This window comes from Acromyrmex echinatior, chromosome 2 (genome assembly GCF_024713525.1).
Source record: "Acromyrmex echinatior isolate Ae372 chromosome 2, ASM2471352v2, whole genome shotgun sequence".
Lineage (NCBI taxonomy): Eukaryota > Metazoa > Arthropoda > Insecta > Hymenoptera > Formicidae > Acromyrmex > Acromyrmex echinatior.
In genome coordinates this window covers 5,044,802-5,070,521 of record NC_141853.1, presented here as the reverse complement: position 1 = coordinate 5,070,521, position 25,720 = coordinate 5,044,802, and the positions used below count along the sequence as shown (strand labels likewise).

At 36.2% G+C, this 25,720-nt stretch overlaps 2 protein-coding genes across 3 annotated transcripts in view; one reads left to right on the top strand and one right to left on the bottom strand.

The window, feature by feature from the left end:
- The first annotated feature begins 302 nt into the window (after nucleotides 1–302).
- Nucleotides 303–25,720, top strand: part of kon (chondroitin sulfate proteoglycan 4-like protein) — a 50,546-nt gene continuing 25,128 nt past the window's right edge. Inside the window, exons 1-5 of one of the 2 annotated variants that reach the window (XM_087403273.1) lie at nucleotides 303–1,044; nucleotides 1,122–1,472; nucleotides 4,857–5,543; nucleotides 12,795–12,958; nucleotides 19,752–19,983. In XM_087403273.1, the coding sequence (XP_087259399.1) occupies nucleotides 5,444–5,543; nucleotides 12,795–12,958; nucleotides 19,752–19,983 (496 nt within the window). In that variant the 5' untranslated portion in view covers nucleotides 303–1,044; nucleotides 1,122–1,472; nucleotides 4,857–5,443. Of the gene's footprint in view, nucleotides 1,473–4,856; nucleotides 5,544–12,794; nucleotides 12,959–19,751; nucleotides 19,984–25,720 lie in introns of both variants that reach the window. The other variant, XM_011054809.2, reaches the window with a different exon arrangement.
- Nucleotides 12,876–25,720, bottom strand: part of LOC147910420 (uncharacterized) — a 40,542-nt gene continuing 27,697 nt past the window's right edge. The window contains exon 3 of the mRNA XM_087403287.1: nucleotides 12,876–13,113. The gene's annotated coding sequence lies outside the window, so the exon portion shown is untranslated. The remainder of the gene's footprint in view (nucleotides 13,114–25,720) is intronic.

The following is a 25,720-nucleotide window of genomic DNA, read 5'->3' as shown; positions in this document are numbered from 1 at the left end:
TTTGATAATCAAGACGATTAATTGTTCGCGACAAAATGCTTAATTAATCGCGATGGAGTAAAAGAGAATAAACGGGACGTGGTGATGCTCCCGCGTTTAAACATCCCATATCCTGCACCATTAATATTAATAACGGCGTTATCATCAAACTTGATCATCTTTGTCCATCGAGGGTCTAAATGCGTGACCGTCGCAAAGAGAAATCCTAAAACAACGTCCACCCCGTAGTTCGCGTCGCCGCCACCACTGGCCGGCAAGCAAGCACAGGCAGGCAGACAGGCCAGGGGTGCAGGAACGAGCGGGGTCGACCCTGCGCGCAGCCTCCCCAGTCCACCCCGAAGATTCAGTCGTCGTGCGGCAGAGGAGGGCCGAGGAGCGCCCGGTCGAAGCGCCGAGGTCCTCTCTCCACTCTCTTCGTCTCCTATCTCCAACACGCATATCTCTTTTTATCCGCCTCGTATTCTCTCTCTTTCGCTCTCTCTCTCTCTCTTTCTCTCTGTCTGGACCAGACTGAAAACGACCGGCTCCCTCTATCATACGCACATACACTCACATACACATACACCCACACATTCTCACACACACACCCACACACACACATACCTACACACACACACACACACACACACACACATACTCTCTCAGTCCCCCCCCTTATCTCTCTTTTATCTCCTTCCGCGAGTCGCGAGTGAAAACGAGCCGGGCAGCGCCGCACCGACCTTCACCATTTTGGTACACGCAGCACGCTACGTACGGCTGTAAAGCTGTATGTCCTCGCCGATCCTCGTCTGACGAAGAGAATCCGCGAGAGGAACTCGCCGAATTTGATCGGAATGCGCGTGGGGCGACCGGTCCGCTGCGTGGATTCCGTGACAAAACGACGACGACGACGCCGGTTTGGGGGTTGCTAGCCTCCCTCAACTCCGCCTCTCATTCCTGTCACTCTATTCGTTTCTCGCTCGCTCTCTCCCTCTTTCTACTACGAAGGGTGGGTGGTGATACGCCGGTGGCAGTGGCAGCAGTAGTGTGTGGATGCTTGTACCGGTGGGTGCTCTCTCTAGTGTGAGAGTAGTGGTTCCTAGTGTTGGTGATGGTGCTAGTGGTGGTGGTTTAAATTTCAGCCGCGTGCACGGGTTCACCTACGTGAGCCATTACACGGGTCCTCGGCTTTCTCACCGACTGGGAGGCTATATGAGCGGTCACGGTCCACGGACGCAAATTCTGGCCACCTTCGTCCACCTCCTTTTCTCCCATCATCCTTATCTCCTCCATGTACCTCCGGTGTGCTGACGCTCGATGTGCTTACTCGAGGCTACGTTCTTCGCCCGCTTATCTTGACCGAAATTCGCGGTGTGTTCGATCCCTATCCGTGTCGGTACGGCCGATCGTAGTATGCAGTGTATGCGCGTGCTTTGTTGAAAGGATGCAACGTATCGCTGCTGCGCTGCCCTTGTCTCATACTGATTGCTGAGGTAACGTAGCAGTCAGAGGAGGAGAGACGCGATAAAAATATTATCCGCAAAATATATTATCTTCGCAAATACAACAGGCGAAAAGACGTATCAGGATGTATCGTGATAAAAATATTATTCGTCTCGCAAATACGATGAAAATCCTCCCCGTTCACGAGATCGGAGCGAAATAACGGGATGGAAAATGTGCTAGTCGAGATAAAACGCTATTTTTCAGGATTATTCAACCATTTAAAAAATATGACGGATATCGATAACAAATATATAATGCGTACTCCTATTTCAAAGGAGAACGTATCATTTTTTCAAAAATTTTTTAAAAATCATTTTCTTTAATTCAAATTTCAATTAATCGATATTGATTGTAATTAGTAATTAAAATATTATATTAATAATGAAAATATATGCTTCGAAGTTACGACAGTGAAAATGATCAACTGCAAGAAAATCTAGCTTATAGCATATTCACATATCAAATTGCAGACTATAATTAGTTTCTTACACCTTTTAGGAAAAGCACCTTTTTCGTTTCTATTTTATTCTCCTTTCCGTCTACATGCGAATGAAATCCCGCGTGTGCAAACGCGACTATATATGCGCGGAATGGTCACATATATGCTCCAAAAACGCGTTAAATACGCACGTGTATGTGTGTTTCTATCGAACGAGAGTATCGTATCATTGCGACAGGTCTCTCGACCAGTCGTCGTGACCCTCTTCAACACCGGGTAAAAACAGGAAGTATGGTAAAAACATCATCCGTTCTACCGTGATAGCCTGAAGCCCGTTTAATCGGACTCCAAAGCAGGGTGGGAGTACTGGAAATTACCGAGATGTATCTCTCTCCCGATTATTTCATGTGAATCCGCCGCGAGATTAAGCGGCTTTCTACAAGCCCGATATATGTTCCTGTGTGCGTATATATTCTGTGTACGGGTATATATACGTATATGTACGTCTCCACATTGTGCGAGCAGTGGCATCGTTTCCGTAAATTTCGCCCGACGCCTCTTCTTCACAGCGACAATTAGACGCGGCAAAACCATTACCGATTCCACGCGCGGCCAACCGTGGGAACAAACGGTGAGAAAAAGAGAAGTGATATCACATAGATACTTAGGAAGCCAGATTCGACAAAACGACGGATCATCCAGAGCGTGTAGCTTTCGAAACAAAAGCGTGCAGTTTGCTACTTCGATGCGTTTCGCAAGAACGAGTTACACGGGTTGTGTTATGGATGAGCGTTCGAAGTCTCGTTCATCGTGACGGCTGGAAATAGGGGTTGCAGTTGGGGGTGGTTTGTTTTGCCCTCGTCCCGTTGAATAGGAACAATCGGCTCGCACCGGTGTGCGCTTTTTCCCCGCGATGTAAAGTGTTGCGTCGAGACGATCGACGATGTAGAGGGTAGAGAACGAGTTGTACGGAGAAGAAGAGGAGGAGAAGGAGGAGGAGGAGGAGGAGGAAAAGGAGACAGCGAGAGGACGAAAAATATGGCCCGTGTGCATGTCGAGCGTGTCGACTGCTTTTTTGCTCGTCTTGTGCTTTTGCCTCTTTTTCTTTTTTTTTTGTCTCTCTATTTCGTCGTCGTCTGCTACTCGAGGATCGTTGACCGTGTCGAATGTCGGTCACTGTAAATGAGATTCGCAGAGACCGAGATGTTAGAGAAGTCCTCTCTCGAAGCTGTCTTTCTTCTCCTTCGTATCGCTCTCATTTTTTATCTCTTTCTCTTCTCCCTCTCTCTCTCTCTCTCTCTCTCTCTCTCTCTCTATTTCTATCTCTTTTTCTTCTCTCATGAGAAACTCCCGAAGTAAACTAATGGCAGAGCGAGAGGAAGGAGAGTGCCAAGTTGCGGGTTGGCACAGGTCGTTTAAATGTTTAGATTCGCGGTGTGAAAATCCCTCTTTTACCCCCTTACGCGGAAAACTTCTTATCGTAAGAAAGCCAGCGCTCGCACATTTGGAATGCAAGGGCTTTCGCATCGCGGAAAAATACCGCCTTCCTCCGGACCGTACCGCTCACAAACGCCCACGAGCGCGGGGTTTCAAGTAGTTTTAATTTCAACCACGGTAATTTTCGTGGTTGCGAGTAGTGGCGACGCGACGCCTCTCTCACCTCCAACGGGGAATAATTATTTTAGATGACAGCCGACGCGACGTACATGAAATTCGTTCTCGCATGTGAATTCGCGCACCTGCGTGATTGGCTGAAATGGAGCTTCTCTCTTCCTATGATTATATCGACTGGATTATCAAGAATATATATTGCTCTGAATTTCGGCCTGCTTGCTGCAATCTCGAAACAGCTGCGGTATTCCAATGTAGCCGACAGTGAGATTTATTCATCGCGTATCGCCAAGAATATTTTTTATTTATTATTTGAGACATGTTGTATGTTTTCAAACAGTTATTTATCGATATTTCCAGATATTTTAAAAATTGTCTATGAGTATATTAATTCCGGCGTTGTAACAGGCTCGCAAATATCTTGGTCGAAAAATATTAGCTTTACGTTTATTGCTTTTTACACCAGGCTCCCTGAGATTATGATGCTTTCGAACAATAGCGTCACGCGGCACGTTGCTGCTTTTTCATCCTGAAAATAATTCTTGGGAAAAACTTCGGCAAGAACTCTCATAACCGTCTACAATAGTCTACATATTTACATCGCCGAAACATATATACAACGATAAAATAATTGCTCACTATCAAGAGAATATTTTTAAAGAAGTTTTGCTTTCTTATCTCATTGATTATGAGAAATTTCACCCAGTAGAGAAAATTTTAGAATAAAATTATGTACATAATGAATTTTCCTAATTTTTTAAAACTGTTTTATGTGATGTCGATAGATAGTTGTCATCAAATTTCAATAGCAATCTATTTTTTCTAAAATTTTACTTTCTTACAGCAAGGAGAGTCGGATCGAATTCTATTTTTTGGATATTTTAAAAACGCACTTTATTACAAAAGAGTTAATAAAATTCAGCTATTAAGAGATTATATCGTTTACTTTATATTTAAAGAAAACAACTAACAATTATATTAGTTCAAAATAGTGCTTTATGTGAGTTACGTATTAATAGAATTAAAAAAAAATCTTACCAATAAATTATCCTCTACCACGCATTTTTGTTATAATAGGTAATATTTTAAAATAAAAATATAATATTTTTCTTTCTTTACTTGAAAACTCTCGGAAATCCCGGAAGTGCAACGCACCTGCTTCAATGCTTTGACTCGAGTTTTCGAGAGCGCGAGTTTTCTGCAACGCGAGCATGTACGTGCCCGTAAGCTCAAAGCCTGGTGTTAGCGGTACAGAACATCGTATCGCGAGAAATCTGTACGTAGCGCGTCGTTCTGCAGCTGTGCGTCGCTCTTCTTTCAGGTTCGAGCGAATCGGCATCGGCACGAGAGACCGAAGGGAATACGTGCAACGAGATGCCAGCCTTCGCACCGTTCGCATCGCATTCTGGGAGATACGTTATCCCGCGAGAACGACGACTACGTTCGTGGGAGCACTCGGCGGTTTTACACTTTTCCACTAAATCAGCCGTTAACGTCCCTGCGGATGCACCGCGCACTCCGATCTACGATCGATAAGCGAGCGCTTCACGTGAAGCGTCTCAATTCGACCGTCGTCGTCGTGATTCTTTCGTTGACGTCGAACGCCTCACGGAAGAGCGAGAGAGGAAGATTCTACGATGCGCGTGACGGGGAAGACGTACGAGCAAGAAATGGATGGGAAAAGTACGTTCGAATCTTAGCCCGCTCTGCCCCGTAAATAGCGTTTTGTAACCCCCGTCACGTGAAATCGATATCCCTTAAGAGCCGGTCCGTGAGGTCATTCGTCAGACCGGTGTTGCCTGTTTCACCCCCCGTGGAAGTGGAACTTGTAAGAGAGAGTGCGCGCTAGTCTGCGGGGAGTCTGCGGAGAGGAGGTGGACAGAAACGGGGTTGGCTGAATAAAAGAAGATGCACCGGAAAAGGCCAACGTTCCTCACCGACATGGGACTGCTAATGTTCTTAGCGGTAACAGCCTCGCTGTTGGGTTACTGCCAAACGGACGAAAAAGGTAAGACACAGAGTCACGACTCGCGACCTCCCTTTGCTTACCGTATCCCTTTCTTTTCTTCCTTATCTCTCTCCCACGCGCCCGCGTTTTATACTATCTATCCTCGGCTGCGGGGGTAACGTCGAAAGAAATACGGATTTCGCTTTCCGCATCGTCCAACTCTCGGACGAGGATGAAGGGACGCGAGAATAGCGCCCGTGCGCGAGAAAGAGCGGCGAAGATTAACTTTTATGGCCGCCGGCATGAGTACTTCCCGCGAATTTACTTATAGCGGGAGCGGTTTAATGGTCGCCACGCACGTACGCCAGGCGCTTTTAATAGTGCGCGAGACTATGGCTGCATCGCATTCGGCGCGACGTCCCTTCGTAAACATCCCCGCATGCAAACGATTATATCGACCGTAAGTCTCTTAATCCTTAATCCGCGAATAGCCAGAGGATAGTCGAAATTACCACTTTTCGATACTTGCGATGGTAGAAATTTATAAAATAAATGAAAAATATCCCCAATATAAAATTACAGTAGTGAGGACAGGAAAGCGAGAATCGAAATGATAAATGTACAATTATTTGTAATAATTGCGAATATAAAATCGGAAGATATAAAAAAAATCCAATTCACTTTGAATCGATATTCGGAATGGCTTAAAATAATTCGATTCATTTTTTTTTTATTAAAGTTTAAAACTTTTCTATCAAAGTTTAAAATTTTCGTTTGCCAGAGTTATCAAGAGGGACCTTTGAATCACGGAAAAAAATGCGGTTTTGCTAAAGTATTTAAAAACTATTAAAAGATATATTGTTGAATGTATAATATCGAATTATATTCAGTTTGAGTTATTTTTAATCATTTGTATAGGTCGCTACTGTTCCTACTTAAAAAAAATGGAATTAAATGATTTAACTCAAGAAAATGTATTAAATGTATTTATTTTTTATTTATTATTTACTAAGTCTATACGTTAATATGGATGTTATTTATTTTAAAGCTAATCACAAAAATAGATTGGTTTACATTTTGATACACCCGGAAGTTAAAATGTTATTTAACTGAAAAGAAATTGGGTTCTGACTGTTTTTTTGATATCTGAGAGTGATAGGGATTTGAAATAATTTTGTTACGTTTAAATACATTAAAAATATTATGTAGGATCAAAGCTGGCTGTTGGAATGTCAAAACATTTTGCAGTGTTGCTCATTAAGCTTGAGTATCCTATACGAAATTATTTTGATGGACCAACAAAATTATTTTTAGATCTCTATCTAGCTAAATTTTTTAATATTGTAGAAAAAATTGTTCTTTCTGTATAGTTTTGCATTTCTTATAATTCTGACGTTACTATAAATAATTACACTGACAATTGACTTTGGATCTTCTTTAATTAAGAAGAAATTTAAGCTAATATTGAATTTCTTTTGTAGATACTAGGATATTACAGTATACTATTAAATTCAATTTTTTTACATTTTATAGTCACTTTATGATTAACTCGAATATGCTGTTTCTATGCTCTTCCTGTCGTTATTATCCCAAAGTTTCGCGCATACTATTAAATATTTGCATTATGTCCTTCGTTATACCGGAGCGCGAGATATTTTGTACGAGGAATAGTCAGTTATATGCAACTACATATATGCTGAAGACTGGGAAATATTATTTTGTAATTTTGCGAAGTAAATCATTAAAATTTTTTCGACATTATTTACATGTACTGCATAAGACTTATTACAAATAGACTGTATTCTTGAAAAAAAGATAATAAAAGTTAATGAGCATAAAGTAGCATAATACGTTACAATATAAGTTTTATTAATTAAAAAGCACAATCAGTTAAAAATATAATTATATAAATAATAAAAATAGAAAATAAATTTTTTAACATTTTACAATATAGAAAACTCCATGGAAAAATCGGGCAAGCGGAAAGAATGGAAGTGAACGTTTTCAGACTCGCTAATTAAATTTACCCAATTTGCAATAATCGAACGCGGAAATCACGTTGAAGTAATAACTTGCTACTAAATCATACGCCGTTGCAATACATATCGAAGTACACTTGTGTACGCATTACCGGCGTGTCCGTTATCGTTGTGCTCGATGGTTTAACATTTCGTTCGAATAAACCGGATAATCGAAACATGTAATCCATGCGTCATTAGTTTTTACAAAACCGCTCTTTCCAGCACTATACCTTAGTAAATTGATCTAAATTTAACAAGAGGTCTGATCGCGATCTGATCGATGCACCCGTGTACATGGTGCAAGTACAAATAGAAAATTGTTAACGCGTTCCCATCGAACTCTAAAAAAAATTTTCCTACCATACTGGTAACAATCAATACGTCGTGTCGCGTATTTCCGTACCAATAAAATCTGTATACTCGACATACATCCATGCATTCGCCACTCGTGTGTTAATGCATATTGCAAACTTTTCAAAACTTTTGTCAGCTCCTATTACTTATATATGTTCATAATTTCGAAATGATTAAACGAATGGTTTATGGTTTATTTGTATACGGAATTACACACTAAATTCCGATTAAAGAATTTATGCGCGAAATGTAATAGTAAATAACATGTGCCATAATACTTAAGAGACATGATCGGCGACATAACATACATTGTACATTATTCACGGCTGATTCAACGTGAAATTATATTTTTCACCGTATCCCGAAATAAAATGAGTTTGCGATACCTGCTGCTCGCTAATCAGTTTCCCGTTTGTCGGATTAATCTGCGTGGCGCGTGCGAGACGTCGCATCGCACAGCGTTGCGCGTGGCATATCGCGCATTTGTTTTTACACATTCCGGTGGTTCCGACTGGATACAATACATATTCTCGTGAAAAATATACGCGTCGAGAGAGAGGGGGGGGGGGGGGGGAGAGAGATTCAGGTTGCGTGACCACGTCGTATCGACCATGTATTTTTTGCGTGCCGGTCATATCCGCGATTTATATCCGCGAAGATACGCTAAAATAGTGTATATTATAATGCAATTAACTATTTTTGCAATAATAAGATAAAGACTAATAAGAGTCTAAGCATTATTGTAAGTACACAATTATAGTGATTACATAGTATCGTCAAAATATAAAGTAAAACATACAGTTTTACCTATTTCAAACTTTTTTCAGACTTTTTTAGGACTTCATGATAAATAATTCCGGACTGCGATTAATTTTCAAGCGCTTAGAGAGACAAAAATATACGTCTCGTCTACTGTTCAGTTTTTACTCACAATCATTTTCACCGTATACGCGGATGCAATTAGGTATCGATGGATAATTGAGATTGATTAAAATGATCGCTTCGTAAATTGCTAATTTTTATTTTTGCGCGCATGCAGCTCTCAATATCCATTGAAAGAATCATCAGGGAGTAGAATACGGCAATTTCCATGAAACCTTACGAGGTCGTTTCCATTTGCCAGTCACATTGAGAATACCGTGGCCACCATCCCGCGTTAATGTACTGTATACTTTTTCTCGAAAACCGTCGGTCAATTACGCTTGGGTATGGATATAACGCGAACAATCTGTACGGCTCGTAAAGAAAAATACAATTACGAAAGCCGCAAAACGTTCGCTTAAAAAATGCTACTTTATGACATGAACTGAGAGAGATTCTATTCTACATATACAATTATTTTGGTTTATATTGAATGCAGGTCAGTTGATATATTCAGTGAAATTCGATGCAATATAATCAATGGGAAAACATGGAAAATTCAATCTGAAATATATCGTGAAATTATGGAAGATCGATGCATTCACTTAGCCTAATAATTAATGGTACAGTCGCGAATGCATTAGCTTACAGCGAATTAGCTATTCGTTACGTCGTTTATATTAGGATCTCAAAAAATATCCTCTCCAACGATAACAAGATCTACTTGTTAAAAAATGCGACACGATTTTTCATTTCGACTAATCCGTCATCTACGCAAATGTGCAAAATGATATTTCGATGTTACGCCAGAGATAAACTTTTTGTAAAATAACTACGTAATACACTCTACGTACGAGTCAGCAAGTTTCAATTTATTATTTAATTTTCTAGTATAAAATAAATTCCTCTTTGTGACCGAAATTCATGGAACACCGCTAGCGGATGTATTCGCATGATTAACTCGATCTCTTTTACGTAACAATCCTGCTATTTTGTACTGCAAAAGCGGATCTCGATTTTTAGTAATTCTATAAAACAAATAACCCATCGAATAACAATCGAATCCGTATTTTCGATTCATATATATAGCCGCCGAGAATCGTAATTACCGTAGCTTATGGAATCGTATAGATTGATACATATCGGGTGTACGATTTAAATAACAATCTACATATGGACAGTTGTCAAACGTATATCTCAAATATATTCCAAATATATTTGAGATTAGATATATATATAAAATATGTGTAGTGATCTTAAAACATGAAATTTTTACACATATAAGCAGATATTTATCATTTATTATAAGCACTAGAATACCTTCCGATTTATTTGTATTTTGTAAGTTTTTTTCTTTATCTGGATTTATCTTATAATTCTCTCTTTATCTGAATTAAAATTATAATAATTATAAAATTCAATTGTGTTAATTTTATACAATTTAATTTAATTTATGAAATACACATACATTTAAAAATTGGCAATTGTTTAAACGTGACTATTTAAAATTAATTAAAATTTATTTGAGCTTAAAACTTTTAAAAGTGATTTCAATTCTTTTGTAAAATTCGATTTTGAAGTTTTTATTATTGTCCAAGTTAAACAATTTCACAAATATTAACTTGTCTATAGGCGAGAAACGCTTGGGGCTTTGAATCGTTGCTTGATGGGTCATGCGAGAGAGTTGACGAGCATCAACACTTCTACGTCAGGCCATCCCTTTGAGCGTACGCAAATATTGCGATTCGTAGATAACGCGAATTGAGTAAGCCGCGGTGCAATGAACTGCAAAACACCGAGGGCAATACCTACTAGGATCGATTTGCGGTCGACGTTAATGTTTCTATGCACCGGCTAACCGTGAAGGAGATGGCTGGGAGAAAAGAGAGAGATAGAGAGCAAGAGAGAAAGAGAGATTCTTCGTACTTAATGGTCCGTGCAGTTATTCCACGTACTTGAACGCGTTTTTAGATCATTTACGGGGGTGGGAAATAAACTCCTGGCAACTTCGCTCATTCCTTTATATGTTGTCTATAGACGACGCGCCGCGAGATACGGGATTTTCTCATTGCTCGTTTGAAGCGATTGAAGCTGGTCATTCATCGGCTCAATCGAAGCATCGACGCGCTTCTTTTATGCTCGTACTTGTTTTAGAAACGTGCTTTCACTAATCGAGAATATTTTACAACCGTAATAGCCTGAATAGGAGATCCGCGAGAACTTTGCGGACTTAACCGTAGATTCTCTATTTATCACTTTTTATTTAGTCCGCAAAAGCGATATTTGTACTGCTGTAAAACGATGTCTAAGTCCGTAGAAACACCCGGGAGACTCGGAGAACTTTGACGATCCATTCATCAACCTGCCGCCAGATCCACTTCTACCGCTTTTGTTAATGAAATAGCTCGAGTGAGTACTCGCTATAATAGATTTTGAAAATTTAGAATCCAGGGATAAATTTCTAAATATTGCGATTAATTATTGTCATGCGCATCTCTATAATCTTTCTGAGCTTTTAGATCATTCAGAACTCTATCTATTTTCATTCGCTATCTGATTACTAAACATGTCAATCTAAAGTGACACTTTTCATCTTCTACCTCGCGGTTTAAACATACCAATAAATATGAAAAAAGGCTTTGAACTAACCAAGAGCACCGTTTATTTGGAAATATCGTTCTTTTGTTTCGACACGATGACTGTTTTGACATATGTGAACGACAGTTGATATGAATGCAGGAAAACGATTTCACGCGGAAATAAAACTTTTATTACATCTATTAATGTCGTGAAAAAATTTACTTTCATGTATATTACACGTTCTGAATGATCATCGATTACGAAAATTTATGGAAATGAAAGAATTTTCCAAGTGACGGAAATAAAATAGATTTCAAAGTTATGGAAATCGGTAGAGCAATTAAAGTTTAAGTCGATTTCGTGCATTTGTACTTTTTAGTGCTCTTGATATGAACTTACTATAGCCATCATATACTATTAGATATTAAAGGAGCAACAGTAACCAAATTCGTTGAGTTAAATATTATTTTGTTATTTTCAACTTCCATGTGTATTAAAATGTAAATCATTCCATTTCTGTTAGTTTTAAAATAAATAATATCTGTTATGAACGTGCACTTAGTAAATAATAAAACTAGATTTTAATCTAATTTAATATATTTTCTCGAGTTAAATTGATTAACTCCATTGTTTTAATTAACGACATATTGAGAAGCAACAGTAGCGAGCTATAAAAATAATTAAAAATAACTTAAAATTGGATATAATTTGATATTATGAATTTAATAATGTACATCTAACACACATGCTTAGACTTTTTAATAACACTTTATTACTGTCATGGAATAAAACATAGTTGAAAAATTAATATTTATCTTTAAAAATAAGTAAATGAAGTTAGAAGACTATCTCACAAGATTTGTAAAATCGTACTAGGTTGTTGTTTATCTTCGTTTATAGTTGCAGTTTATTTACTTATTTACCGCTGCTTACGGCGCGGTACGATAAATATATGAAATTTCCTGAAGAAAGCCACTTCAGCTCGCAATTCAAAAGTTATCGGAGAAACAGATGAACGAAATAAAACTTCCCGAGTGACACTTAATTTCTCTTCCTCAGCACTGAAGAAAAATGAGGTCTTGCGCGCCGACTGCTACGTATTCACCTCGCTTCTTGTTTTATGTAGAAATAGGAGCATTCGCGATGCTCAACGGTCATAATTTTTTCGTAAACTCATATTTTAATTACTACTATATTAATGAGTGAAATGTAAATCAACCGTAATAACGACTACCTTCATCGCTTATGAGAAAGCTGTACAATTTCCAGGACCGGTCTGGGATCGTCGAGAAAGAGAGGGTAAAAGAAAGAACGTTTACAATATTACGTAAATTAAAATGAAGGATTGCGCAACGTTAATAGCGCATCTTCCTGTCTTTCTTTCCACCTCCAACTCTTTCTAGCTTACCAACAAAACCGTCCGCTGTATAATAACGCGCATCATCAGTCTTCCACTTTGTACAACTTAAACGCATTAAATTTGTTAAACTTACAGTGTCGTTTTACGGAGCGAGTTACATCCATCTTCCGGTTCAAGAGGCCAAGGGTGCTACTGACATCAGTTTCCGGTTCCGAACTCATCTCGCCGATGCTATGCTGCTATTGGCTGCTGGCAAGACGGATTACTGCCTGATCAAACTCGAAGCCGGCAGATTGAAGGTTCGTTTGCCCCTGGCGCTCACTTCTATTAATAGGCTTTCTGTTTGGTGCCGGTCGCCTTGTCGTCGTTAACGGACCGCACGTGCTACGATACGGGTGTCAGACTTCTCTTTTCTCCCTTGTCCTTGCGGAGAAATTAGACGCATCGTGACACGCTAAAAAAAAAAAGATGGAGTCTCACGTTAAAATATTCCCCCGCGAGGCATCTAGAAAAGAGGAGAATTCACCGCGCAGATGTAACATTTGCGCGCGTGTCCGCGGTTCTTATTACTCGAGAATCTTATTTCTTGGCGAAAGAGATGGCACGATTCCAACGACATGGCGAAGGACATTGCATCTAGGAAAAGATCCTAATCATCACAACGTGGCGAATTTTGCGGTTTTGATGTATGCGATATCGCACAAATAAAAATGTAATCTTAATTTTTAATTCGTAATATTATTTCTAAATAATTATTTACATTTAACTTTGTAAGTTTAATATGCCGTTTTCATTTAATATCGCGAAATATTCGCGCACACAATTTCCGTGAGAAGAACATAAATTAATATTTAGCTAACATGCCCGTATCTTTTTCTCTTTTAACTAACACCGCAATTTCTTAAATTACTTGCATAATTACTTGCAAGATAGAAATATTAAAAAGAAAGCATTTATATTATTATTAAGAGGAAAATAGAAGAAAGGTAGGAGAAGAGGTTCTAGACTAGGATAAGGAAAATGAAGGGATAAAACAAAAGGCGGTGATCTGCGGAGATCACTACATATAAAAGAAGGCAGCAATAATGTTAAGCGCGATTAAGGATGAGATAAGAATTAAGAATAGAATAATATACTTTTATATCACATTGAAATCAATAATGCTACAAAACGATATTTCTTCATCCAAAATTTAAATCTATCCTACTTATCGGCAAACTATATTTCTGTACTATTTAAAAATAAACGAAGAAGTAAAGTTTTCTATTAAAAACATTATTCTATTAATAATAAAATCATATTTCTTCGATCAAAATATCAATCCGTCCTACCTATTAAAAAACTGTTTTTATATTACTTAAGAATAAACGGAGAAGAATAATTTTCAATTAAATATGCTAATTATAGAATTGATAATAATATCGATATACACGATAGGATATGCAGCAACGCTACTTGTTTTTCTCATGCTGATGTCGAACCCGAGTCTCACAATACCTTATTCTGATATAAATACCTTACATATGCGATATATGTAGAAACCTTATGTACAAAGAACCAAACACATGTACCACAGAGAAAGGATCCAATAAATTGATTCGCCACGGGCGAGATACAACCAAACTAGCCGCCAAATTCAATCGCATGTAGATTTCGATATCGCGGAATATCACATTTCAACCGGTGGCAATTGCGCCTCAATCGCGAAGAGTTAACCCGGTGCCACTATCGTATCCAACCAGTCAACAAGTCGATAGTGGCGAGGAAATGTTTTACGATAAGTTCGTACGCGTTTTTGGTCTTCGGTGTCATGAAAGATTTTACGATGGTTGAACAAGCCTTTCAACGAAACGCCTTTGTTATTTCGTTAAAGAATCGACTTTCTATTAATGGCTTTAATAACGTACGTAGCGCGCATCAACATCAATGTCGTGGGCAACCCACTCTGCAAACACGTCCGACAACATCGAGAGTAAAACCACATAATGTCTTTTCCATCGATGTTTCGCGAAATAAAATTGCGGTGATACTGTGCGGAGGTAGAGTTGATTCTTTTTTTTACACCCGATTTTATTACGCGTCGATAAAGCGCGACGATGTTTCGGCTCGAGGCTGGAATGTTGCCCGCCGCGTTCGTTTTTACGCATCGGTCAAAATTTCACACGATCGGTCAAAACTGCAGTCTACTGCGAGACAAAGTCACTCAGTCGAATTTTACGCAATAATGAACCTCGCGGTAAAAATGATAGAACGAATCTTTTTTTTTTACCCCGATAAAAAAGATCGCGCGCAAAAGTTTTGCACAAACGCAGCAATGATGATCGCTCTCGTTTCCCTGGAGATGAACAGGTGCCATTAAAAATTACTTCTAAAGAAATAATTCATTCGCTGAAAGCGCGAGTCCCACAGTTGATTTACGTGCAATTATTAAACGGTATACGCAATGCATACGAAATGAATGGATGAGATTCACTCTCGCGTTCGACAAAAAAAAAAAACATTTCTGAAGCCACAAAATAAAATATTGAAGCAACTTATTATCTCTTCAACATGATCCTTCGAGAACATCTATACATTTTCGCATTGCTGGATTATAAGCGTGAAAATATGTCGAATATTATAACAAAATTTCAATTTCATGTCTATTCGTTAGCGTCAGGAATTGAAGAAATTCCGATTGAATACACGTGAAATACGAATTTTCGTGATCGATATCCATATATATGTTATTATGACGAGCGTCAAGATTGCCAGTGGTAGAGATGAACATGGCTGCTCATCTATATGAAACATGTACGTAACTGAGTAGTACAGTGGCGCGCCTATAAACAAGTTTCACGAGCTATAATGAGAAGAAGACGGCGATAGAACTCGAGTAGTAGCCATCCTGTCTCTTGATAATAACCGCTGATGAGAGCCGGGCGTTGCTTCTAATTATGTACAAAGAACGTTGCGCTGGAACGAAGTTACAACTTCGCCGCAGATTATTAATTTTCCAACGATTAATATTCTCGTGCATACTCTCATATTTTACATGACTCATTATCGCTCTCTTCCCCACCCTTTCAAATGAAACGTGCCTGGCACCCTAAACTCTCGTGAACTGGTACTCGCAATTGCGAGAAGTATTTACGAGCGTGCGCGCGCGGGAACGAATATTATTTTGTTGAAGAGAGTAATTAGAATAATCGGTTTCCGCTGTCGCTACGATTATTCCAAAGTGTTCAACACAGATTATTTCAACGAAATTTATATCAATTTTGAATACTTTTATTCCTTTTACTTTCTCTCTCTTTCAGTTAAGAACTTTGTCTTAACCTTGAGATAGAATAGCGTAATACATCTCCCAACTCCCAATGCATTATGTATTAGACGGTATTAAAATATTCTCTACTTTGAGTGCATTAGCCGCGTGGAGGTGCGGTATCCTGATTACGTGCATGAATCCCGGCATGAAAACCGCGCGAATCTAATTTCGTGAAGGGTTAAGACCGTGCAGCGCAAAGAAGCTGCTCGCCGTCAGAGCTTAATTAAATTTGTTAAGAAGATCGTTAAGAAGGATGAAGACAGGATAAACGGCTGGGCAAAAAGTGCAACGGCAGATCTGGGCTTCTCGTGTGCCTCCTTGATGGAGGAGTCTCGACCGACGACACCTTCGGAGGCTTAAAAGCCCTTCTATCCGGGGCGATAATCCGATAATTTAGAACCTAATTGCGGCGATATATCGCGGTATCGCCTGTTTTCCAAGGCTGGCGAAATCTACATTTTCATGCAGTACTCGAAACTTGAAAAGCTTTTTTTTTCTCGTGTAAAATTATTAATTAGATTTATTTTCATATCTTGCTTTAGCTTACTTATATGTTAGTTTTTGATTTTTTTCTGTTTAAGATTTATAAAATTTGAAAATATTCAATTATGGATACAAAATATAGAGAATCCTCGTTAGAATAAAATGTATTTAATAAACTGTGAGAGCACCGAAAGTGTCTTAATGAAATATTAAATCTGAAATATTAAGAATTTGATAGTAGCAACTTAATATAATGGGTCGTAATGCCTCGTAATTAGAGAAGAAGTCATACTGTATCTTTTCTCTTCGTTAAGAGAACCGTAATCTTAGTAATTATGAAACATCGTTAATAGCAATGCGCGACATTTTTCCAGACCCAAATAAATATCTCCTCGCTGTTATACATGTAGTTAAAAAGTAACGAGGAAACGCGCCTATCTTAGCAAATAAACGTAAAACGTTTCGTACGAACATTTCACCAACGAGTCTACATCTCAAGTGCAAAGTGGTCATTAATATTGAATCTCTCGGTAATCCAGTGAATTGAATTTAATTATTCTAGCTTATCGCAATATTTCAGTGCATCGCGACATTTATCGGTAATTGACGGGAAAGAATTCTTTGTGGTGATAAACGGATCATTAATTGGACACTTATATCTCAGGATAGATTTCTTCCTATTATTTTGTATCATTGCAATCTAGATTCGCGGTAAACTTGGATACTGGTATATCAATAACTCGACCGCAACTGTACCCACCGGATAATCCGACGATTCGATCACACCGGAATGCCTCAGCGGCTTCTGATATTGTTCACTTTCCAGTCGTCGATGCATTCATAATACGACTACCCTCTTCAGCGACTGTGTGTGTGTGTGTGTGTGTACAAAGGCGCGTTTACATTCTGCAAAGTGTCTCGTCTCGCGCGCTTATACATATTAATGGGTCCTGCATAGTCATCCGGCATTGCTCCGACTACTATCGTCGGCTATGCTCGCAACTCGCAAAAGCTCGCGCCTTTATTACCGAATCGATCATAAAACCGACGACGTGCACTGCTGTGCCAGTCGAAAGAGTTGGCGGCTTAAACGCGACGTTGTGCCGCCACTGCGACTTTAGTCTCGGACGATCGACTTTTCATTAAGAGGAGAACCTCAGTAGACTTTTCTCGAGCGATCTCTTACATAGGATCAATGAAGACTGCCCGAAGAATACCATGGCGACGTCGTAGCGGAATGCTATAAGTCTCGAACGCTCGATCCGGGTCGCGATTAAAGTCTCTTTATCAGGACCCTGCCTGCTACTTCACCTCTGACTAAAGCGCGTCGTGTACTATCCGGTAACTCGATAATGCATTACACCGCGTTGAAACATAAGGCGTGCTTAAGCGGAGCTATAGAAAATATCTCGAGAAAGGCATTTATCTACACCATGTATACTTATCCTATATATTTCCTCTTACGTTCTATATATTCTTGAAAAGAAATTAATTTAAATATTGCAAATATTGCTGTATCTTTTTCTTTTAAATATAAATAATTTAATATTTAAAAATATAATACAGATTTAATAAGGGGGCTTTGGAGTCAGTGCGGTAAGAAGTGCGTATAATCATTAATAGTGATTCCAAAATAACCCCCTTAAATCTGTATTATATTTTTACAATTAGTAGGAGTCCTATTTTATATACATATATATTCTTTATTCTAAATTGTCATTAATATTTAAATTTTTAATGAAATATTTGATACAATGATAACGATAAATTAATAAAAAGTTGAAGAAGACGGTACGTATAGCCACATAATTTTATCATAAATTAATTTCATGTTTTTTTGAAATTTTATATATATCAATTCCATACCGAGTTCCATATAAATATCTTAGATGATATTCATCTGACTATAAGAAAATTTATTATCAAACATGCTACGATCCATGATTATTTGAGAATCTACGAGCGACAAGCAGGCAGCGGTTGATTTAGGTGACTTCCGCAAATCTAAATATGCACAGGGAGTTTGGAATTTATACCCCAGCGGATATATTGTAAATCTACCACGCGTAACTAGGAATCCCCGGTGGCGCGATTACAAAGTAGCAGTAACCGTTGCCGCACGATGTGTTTTAAGGGAATAACGATACACGTTTCTGCCCCACACATGCGATTCTTACGTATAATATATTGTACCTGAATAATAAAATAATGCAGTGGCATCACTAAATCGCGACCGTACATTTCTTTCATTACAAAGACTGGTAAATATCAGGACGCTGGCTGGAGCTATCGGAGAGATTCGACATTTATTTTCCGCACGAGACCGAAAGCCGTTTTCACTGTCTGTCTAGCTGTCTGCCTTCTTCATTCTCTTGGTGTGCAAACTCATTGTGCGAGTGCCTCAAGTGCAGACGGAATACACGAAACCTCGAGCTGTCGGATTCCTGTCAGCTCACGCTGTCGGAGAATTTGCAGGGCATGACTGGCGCCGGGAAACCTCGTACGCTGAGCTTGGTACACCTACTTTGGCAACCCCGACTTTTTTGTATATTTATATTTATTCCTCGAAAACGTGAAGAATTGAATACTTCCAAATGAAACTTCAAATTCCCCCGAATTAATATTCTTTAACAAAATAAGATTAAATTCTCGCGTTGAATCGTCTTTTGCGACAATATTAATATAAAAAAAGCACCGTTTTTATTTCAAAAGTAAGATTATAAGAAAGTAAGATTATAACTTGCATTTTAAAATGTTTTTTTTTTACCGCTTATAGATTTTTATCAGATTTTGGCCTATTTTTTCGCTCCCAGTGTAATATAATTATTTCACAGTAAGTGCGAAACTTTTTGATCACACCGTTGAGACCCCAAAGAAGATAAGCTACCTCACAACGTTATATGACGGAGGATGCTTCTAGTGGCTTTTGTATGCAGCCGTCGGTTACTTCGTTCATTAAATCTCCTAAAAGTATATGTGCATCTCTCCCTCTCCCGCTATTCACCGGTGAAAATTCTTTACGCGTTTCCATAATAATATTTTTTTTATGCGCTACACGGTATTCGTTGGCTAACGCGGAAGGGCATAAAGCGCACCGAGTCTACAGCCGGAAACCGAAGCTCTATTTTGAGGAGGAACAAGCGGTCTCGCCGAAAAAAAAGACCGAGAAAAAAACAAAACTAGAATGCATTTGTACCCCGCCTACGTATAAAACCCATTTGCGGTAGCGGTGCGTTCACAATAACTCCAGTAAAAATGAGACTGACTTTTACGAGTGGCGCTCCTACTGCTTTTTGTCGCAGGTTCACATTAATCTAGGCGCGGGTGAAAATGAGATGGCGAGTGCCCGAGGGTTGACACTGAACGACCTCAGTTGGCACGAGGTCAATTTGACAAGACGCGAGGCCAACATCAGCCTGCAGATCGATGTGATACACACGACGAGATCTCAACTACCGGGTCGCTTTTTCGAGCTGAACATACACTACGGCGTTTTCATCGGCGGACAGGGCGACTTCAACGAGCTATTTCTAGGTAAGAGGGTAAGGCAAGCAAGGAAAAGGGAGGCAAGCTTCGAGTTTATCCGGATAAATTGTCTCGCCACGTGACTGAACTAGATTCGATACACAGTACGCCGACAAACACTATATCCATCGACGTTGTATTCGCGCCGCGGTCACGACTACCTCTCTTTTCTTTCGCTTCGTTTCGTTAAATGGTCGGCAATCTAGCCCAACTGTAGCCCAACTGAAGACGATGGAGAGATTAAGTAATCAAGCCTAAGAGTCTCGCTTAATAAATAATAACGTCGTGTTCGCACTCGATTATACCGTTTTTTTTGTTACTGTCGTTAGAAACTTTGGTGACACACGATTTTCGCATATTGCACTATATCGTACGTCCGTGAGAAATATAGATAAAATAAAAAAAAATACGCAAGTGTAAATAAATTTATAACGAAAATGTTATATAGAATTTTTCTGGATGTTATTGTTAACTGTTGCATATGAACTATTGTATTGAAATTGAGATGAGACGATACAAAAAAACATAATTTTTCAATTTTATTTTCATTTATTAAATTTTTTTTTTTGAAATTGAATAAAAATGAATCATTTTAATATTTTACTTCTACCATATACAGAAAATAAACCCAATAAAATTACAATTACGACAGTGATAAATTACAGGAAAATTTTGCAAACAGTCCGTATGAGAGAATATAAAATTATTAAATTAACAATTATTTGTTTGGCTAAAGTAATCTGCAATGTGAAATGAATTTTATAAACAAATTATTAAAAACATTAAAAATGTTACGACAGTTACATATTTTTCATTTGAAATGAGACTCAACCAAATTGCTAATATAAGAATAGTAAAATTAATAGATTTACATTAACCTATTAATAAACAAGTTAAATAATAAATAATAAATAAATTAAAAATAATTAACCAATAAGTTTTTGAAGAATAATTATGATTATAATTAAGTTAAATGACTTAAATACTAAGTATAAGCATATTCAAGCTTATAACGGTCAAAGCTAAATCTTCTCAATGCCTAAATAATTCATAGTGAATTATTTAGACATTGAGAAGATCTAACTTTGACCGTTATAGGCTTAAATATGCTTATACTTAGTATTTAATTTCATGTCGGTTTTAATAAAAATCTTATTAAGTTAAATGACTTATGCGCGGATATACTTTTACTCCGATAATTCAAAGCAGCATTAATTAAATATTAAATATTTTACACAGTGTCCTATAATCATTAATATGTAATATTTCAATAACGGGAATGTTCTGGGGATTAATTAGAATCAATAATTCCAATACGCAAATATTGAAATTATAATATTTTTCGAATTATAAATGATCAAAATTGATTAATATAATCGTAACAATTTATCGGCTTAAGCCCTATATACATCAGTCTATCTTCTATTAATTTTTATATATTGAATTATATTGATTTTATATTACTACACTGATTTTATTACATTTTGATTTCTTATGTACCTCTACTATTTTAAGTGTATATAAAGTCAAATTTCAATAAATTTTCAATAAATATAGAGAGAAATGAAAGATATTTGAATAAAATTATTACATATTATTATGTCTTTTTAGTAACCTATTTTAAAGGGTAGAGATCTGTTCTTAAAATCTTAGAGTCTTTTTCTGTATAAGATTTGTTATAATTCATTTTTTTTTCATTGTATTTCTCTCCAAAATATAATAATTCTTTCAGCACCGCTATAGTGGTTTTTTGCCCTATAAAGATTAAACAAATTAATAATAATTGGAATATATACGTAATTGTGAAAAGCATTTTCTATTTTTCTTTTATTCATACTTGCGCATATTGAAAAAATTTATTGCTTTTTTCATAGTAGCGCATATAATATTTAGTCCTGGAAAGAGATATATGTATATACTCATACAAGAGAGGCAAAATTCAAATCCTAATAAAAATATATCTGGGAATGAAAAAAAAAAAGAAACAAAATAAACCTAGATAATAACAATTTTTCTTTGACAACTGTTGTGTTCTATAAAGATTAATTTATTTTTATTTTATATAAATACACATACAATATATGTATATCTACACATATAAATAACTGTTGTCTTCGGTCTTCATTGTCCACGAGATATGAATATCATGAAGTAATGTAAACGGTTATTCTAAAAACGTCAGTGTTTGACTTGCTATAGTTTTACTTTTTATTGCTTTCCTTTTTTTTTCTTCTTATTCACTATTTATCTAAACAATAAATTCTGAAATTTTAACAATTACAATACATTTGATACTTTACAATTTTTCTCAGAAATACTTATTGTTATTATACATAATTGTTATTAATATATGATCCTTTTCTCTAGATTTCCTAAAAATTTTAACTAAATACAGAATGCTTGGTGCAAAAAAGTATAATAAATATCTTTAGAGGCAACTCTTCTTTTGTTAAAATAGTTATGGTTTATCAAACTTATTTTATTCACAAAATATTTTTCATCTTTTTTTTATTTATATTTTCGAAATTGATTAGGTTATATATTTTCACCAATTAGATTATATGTTTCTCGCAATTAGTTTTTTTTTATTATGTAATAAGTATTATCAAAATATTTATATAATAAATTGATATAAGCTCTTCGAGTTTTTTTATATGTTAAGTACATCTATTATGCATAATATATCAATAATGATCATATTTCCAAAGTTAAAATAATTATTAAGACCAATTTGTTATAATCTATCCAATTTAAGGTAATGGAAATATTATATTTACCTGTATATTTATGTGTTACATCTATTTATAGTATTCTTACCATTTCTACAATGTTTACAAATTTATTACCTCATATTAAAAATTGAAAAAATGGTTCGCCACTCATCGATATGATGCTCAGCAGCGGAATTTTACGTTACGGTGCAAACTACATTAAACTGTAAAATATAAAATATCCAAATTATAACAGCGACCAAAATAATTAATATTTCAAAAAACAATTATCGCGCACATAAAATAATTATAAATGACTCATTTTCAAAGTAACAAACAGCAAATAATAAATGACTTACTTGTTTGCTACACCATCATCCGTGTCTCTCAGGCCTCTCTCCTCCTCCTCCTCTTCTCTCTTCTGCTCTTCAAGCCCCTTCTCCTGCTTCTCCTCTCAAATTCCTTTTTATTTTTTCACTCACGAAAATATACATTTATTATTGATCTCGCACGCACTAATCACCAGAAATCAATCGGGCGAAAATTTACACGACACTCCCGATACGCAGATTGATAATCGGCATAATGTGTTCGCGGGAAATAATCGTGTTCAGCACCTCTTGTCGCGATCACATTTCGAGGGATAATACGACACACAGCGCAATTTATACGCTGCCTGCTCGATTCGAATTTCGAAAGTGTAGCAAGATCGCTTTATATATCCAATAAACGTCATAAAAAACAAGTTACAACATCCCATATCTCTACCATTAATTTCTCTAGGCAATATTTAACGCTAAATATATTTCTCAACTTTTAAAGAATTAACAATTGTCAATAAACGTTTATAATATATGGCTCTTCATTACATTTGAATATAACTCAGATCTTTTATTGCTGCGAAACAAATAGCTGTACGAAACTTCTGCTACAATAAACACTCGATTACTCGATATCTTATAAATCGTTAATCATGAATGCAAACCATTTGCTAATTTAAATATTCATAAGATATAACTGTGATTCGAGAGCAAATAATGCAACAGCATACGGAGCTGCTCACAATCATTACTTCTCAATTAACTATCGTCGTGCGAATGGCTACGTTCAGCAGAAAAAGCAGTTTTACAACTGTTGTAAAATTCTTTAATAAGATTGGTTACATTTAGATTAAGTAAGGAACTAACGCAAGATCAATCGTATTAAAGACTTTTACAACAGTTGCAAAGCTGCTTTTTCTGAGCGCAGCAAATATTAGGCGCGACGGGCGTCTTCGCGTAAACACTGTGCTCTGTACCAGTGTTGTTATGAAATTTGTTTATCACGTTATCAAGTAATTATTTCTTTCTCATATTTCACATTAATTAATATTATAAAACGACGTATATATACTATATATACGCTCATGGTTCTTCATTATTTGAGTTCGATTCAGCGAATCACATACTCTCTGCGATAGTATTCCTATCTCATGATTTAACAAAATTTTATAGAGGAACAATCTATTGTTTGCAAATATCTCGATGATGATTTATAATTCTTCTCTCGCTTCGAGCTCTTTTCGTTCACGAATTTTTTATTGCAAAAGTTAATTAACGGTCTAATTCGATAGCCGTTTATTATAAGAAATGATTACGTATTTTTAATGAATCTCGATCGTATTTTGAGGCGTTATGTGACGATACACAGAGCCACTTGCTTTGCTATCTGTTCCCTCGAGCGTTGCCGCGTGAATGATAACGTGCGACTTTACACATAACAACATGCTGTCTGCCATCAAAACAAATACGATGATTGTATCAGTCAATTTGTCGCTCTAAAACATTTCATGTAACGATAACATATGTGAATAGATTGTTCTATAATGTTTTGCAAGTTATAATTTTAATAACCTATTATCGCACGTTATTTTTTATGTATATAATTTTCTATGAATTTAAAGAATAAAATTTATTTTTGCTTTTCGAAAATGTATTTGTGGAAATTAATATATTATTATCACGTTTTTCACATTTTTATGTTTCAAGAGATGTAAAATTTCGTGATTTTAATAAATAATTCATGAATCATGATTTTAATAAATAAAGAAAATTAAATTGGATTAAATATCTTTTTTCCTTTGATATATTATTATTAAAAACATATCGTTTTAATTTTCATGGAACACAAAATAATAATTAATTTTTTTAATTTTCCTATCATAAAATAAAGATAAATCTTATTCGTAATACATACAGTATGAAATTTAATAATTTGTTTATTTGAAGCAATTTATAATAATTATTCAAATTTTCATTAAAAAGCATTAAATAATCATGTAATAATTAAATTTATAATTAATAATCAAATTGTGTATATCAGCTGATTGTCATATTTATTTATCAATGTACATTAGAAATTATATGAAAAAAAAAAGAATAAAATCAGCTGAACATTAAAAATTAGTCTTTACATTTCTACAAAAATCAATAATAGATATCAAATTGTATGCAACTGTACGAATTAACATTTTTTAATATTAAGATTGTCAACTTTAATTAGTATCGAGAATATTATTAAAACATAATATGATTGTTATTGTATGATATAATAGTATTTTTTTTTCTTTATATAATAATTTAATAAACTTAGTAATTTCATAAACACTGATAAAAAAATGAAGAAACGATTATCGATACTTTTATGCCTTATGTAAAATAAATAACACAATTTAATAATTCGGGGCATGGATTCCGTGCATTATTCATATAATATTATTAATTTCCGTTTCATGATTAATTTATTAAATTAACAGAAACGATATATAATTATTAAAATCTGGGGTATAATATTGTATATTGTGCGAATATCATGTATATAAAATTTTGTATATCAAAATTTTGAAAATACACTTATATACAGAAAATGATGCGTATACTGTATTACGAAATAAGTTTAATATAAGTTTAATGAAATCTTGATGAATTATTTCCCGGAATTGTATTTATACTTAAGTCCACGGACAACGAAATTACAACGAGAACTATGTCAACCTA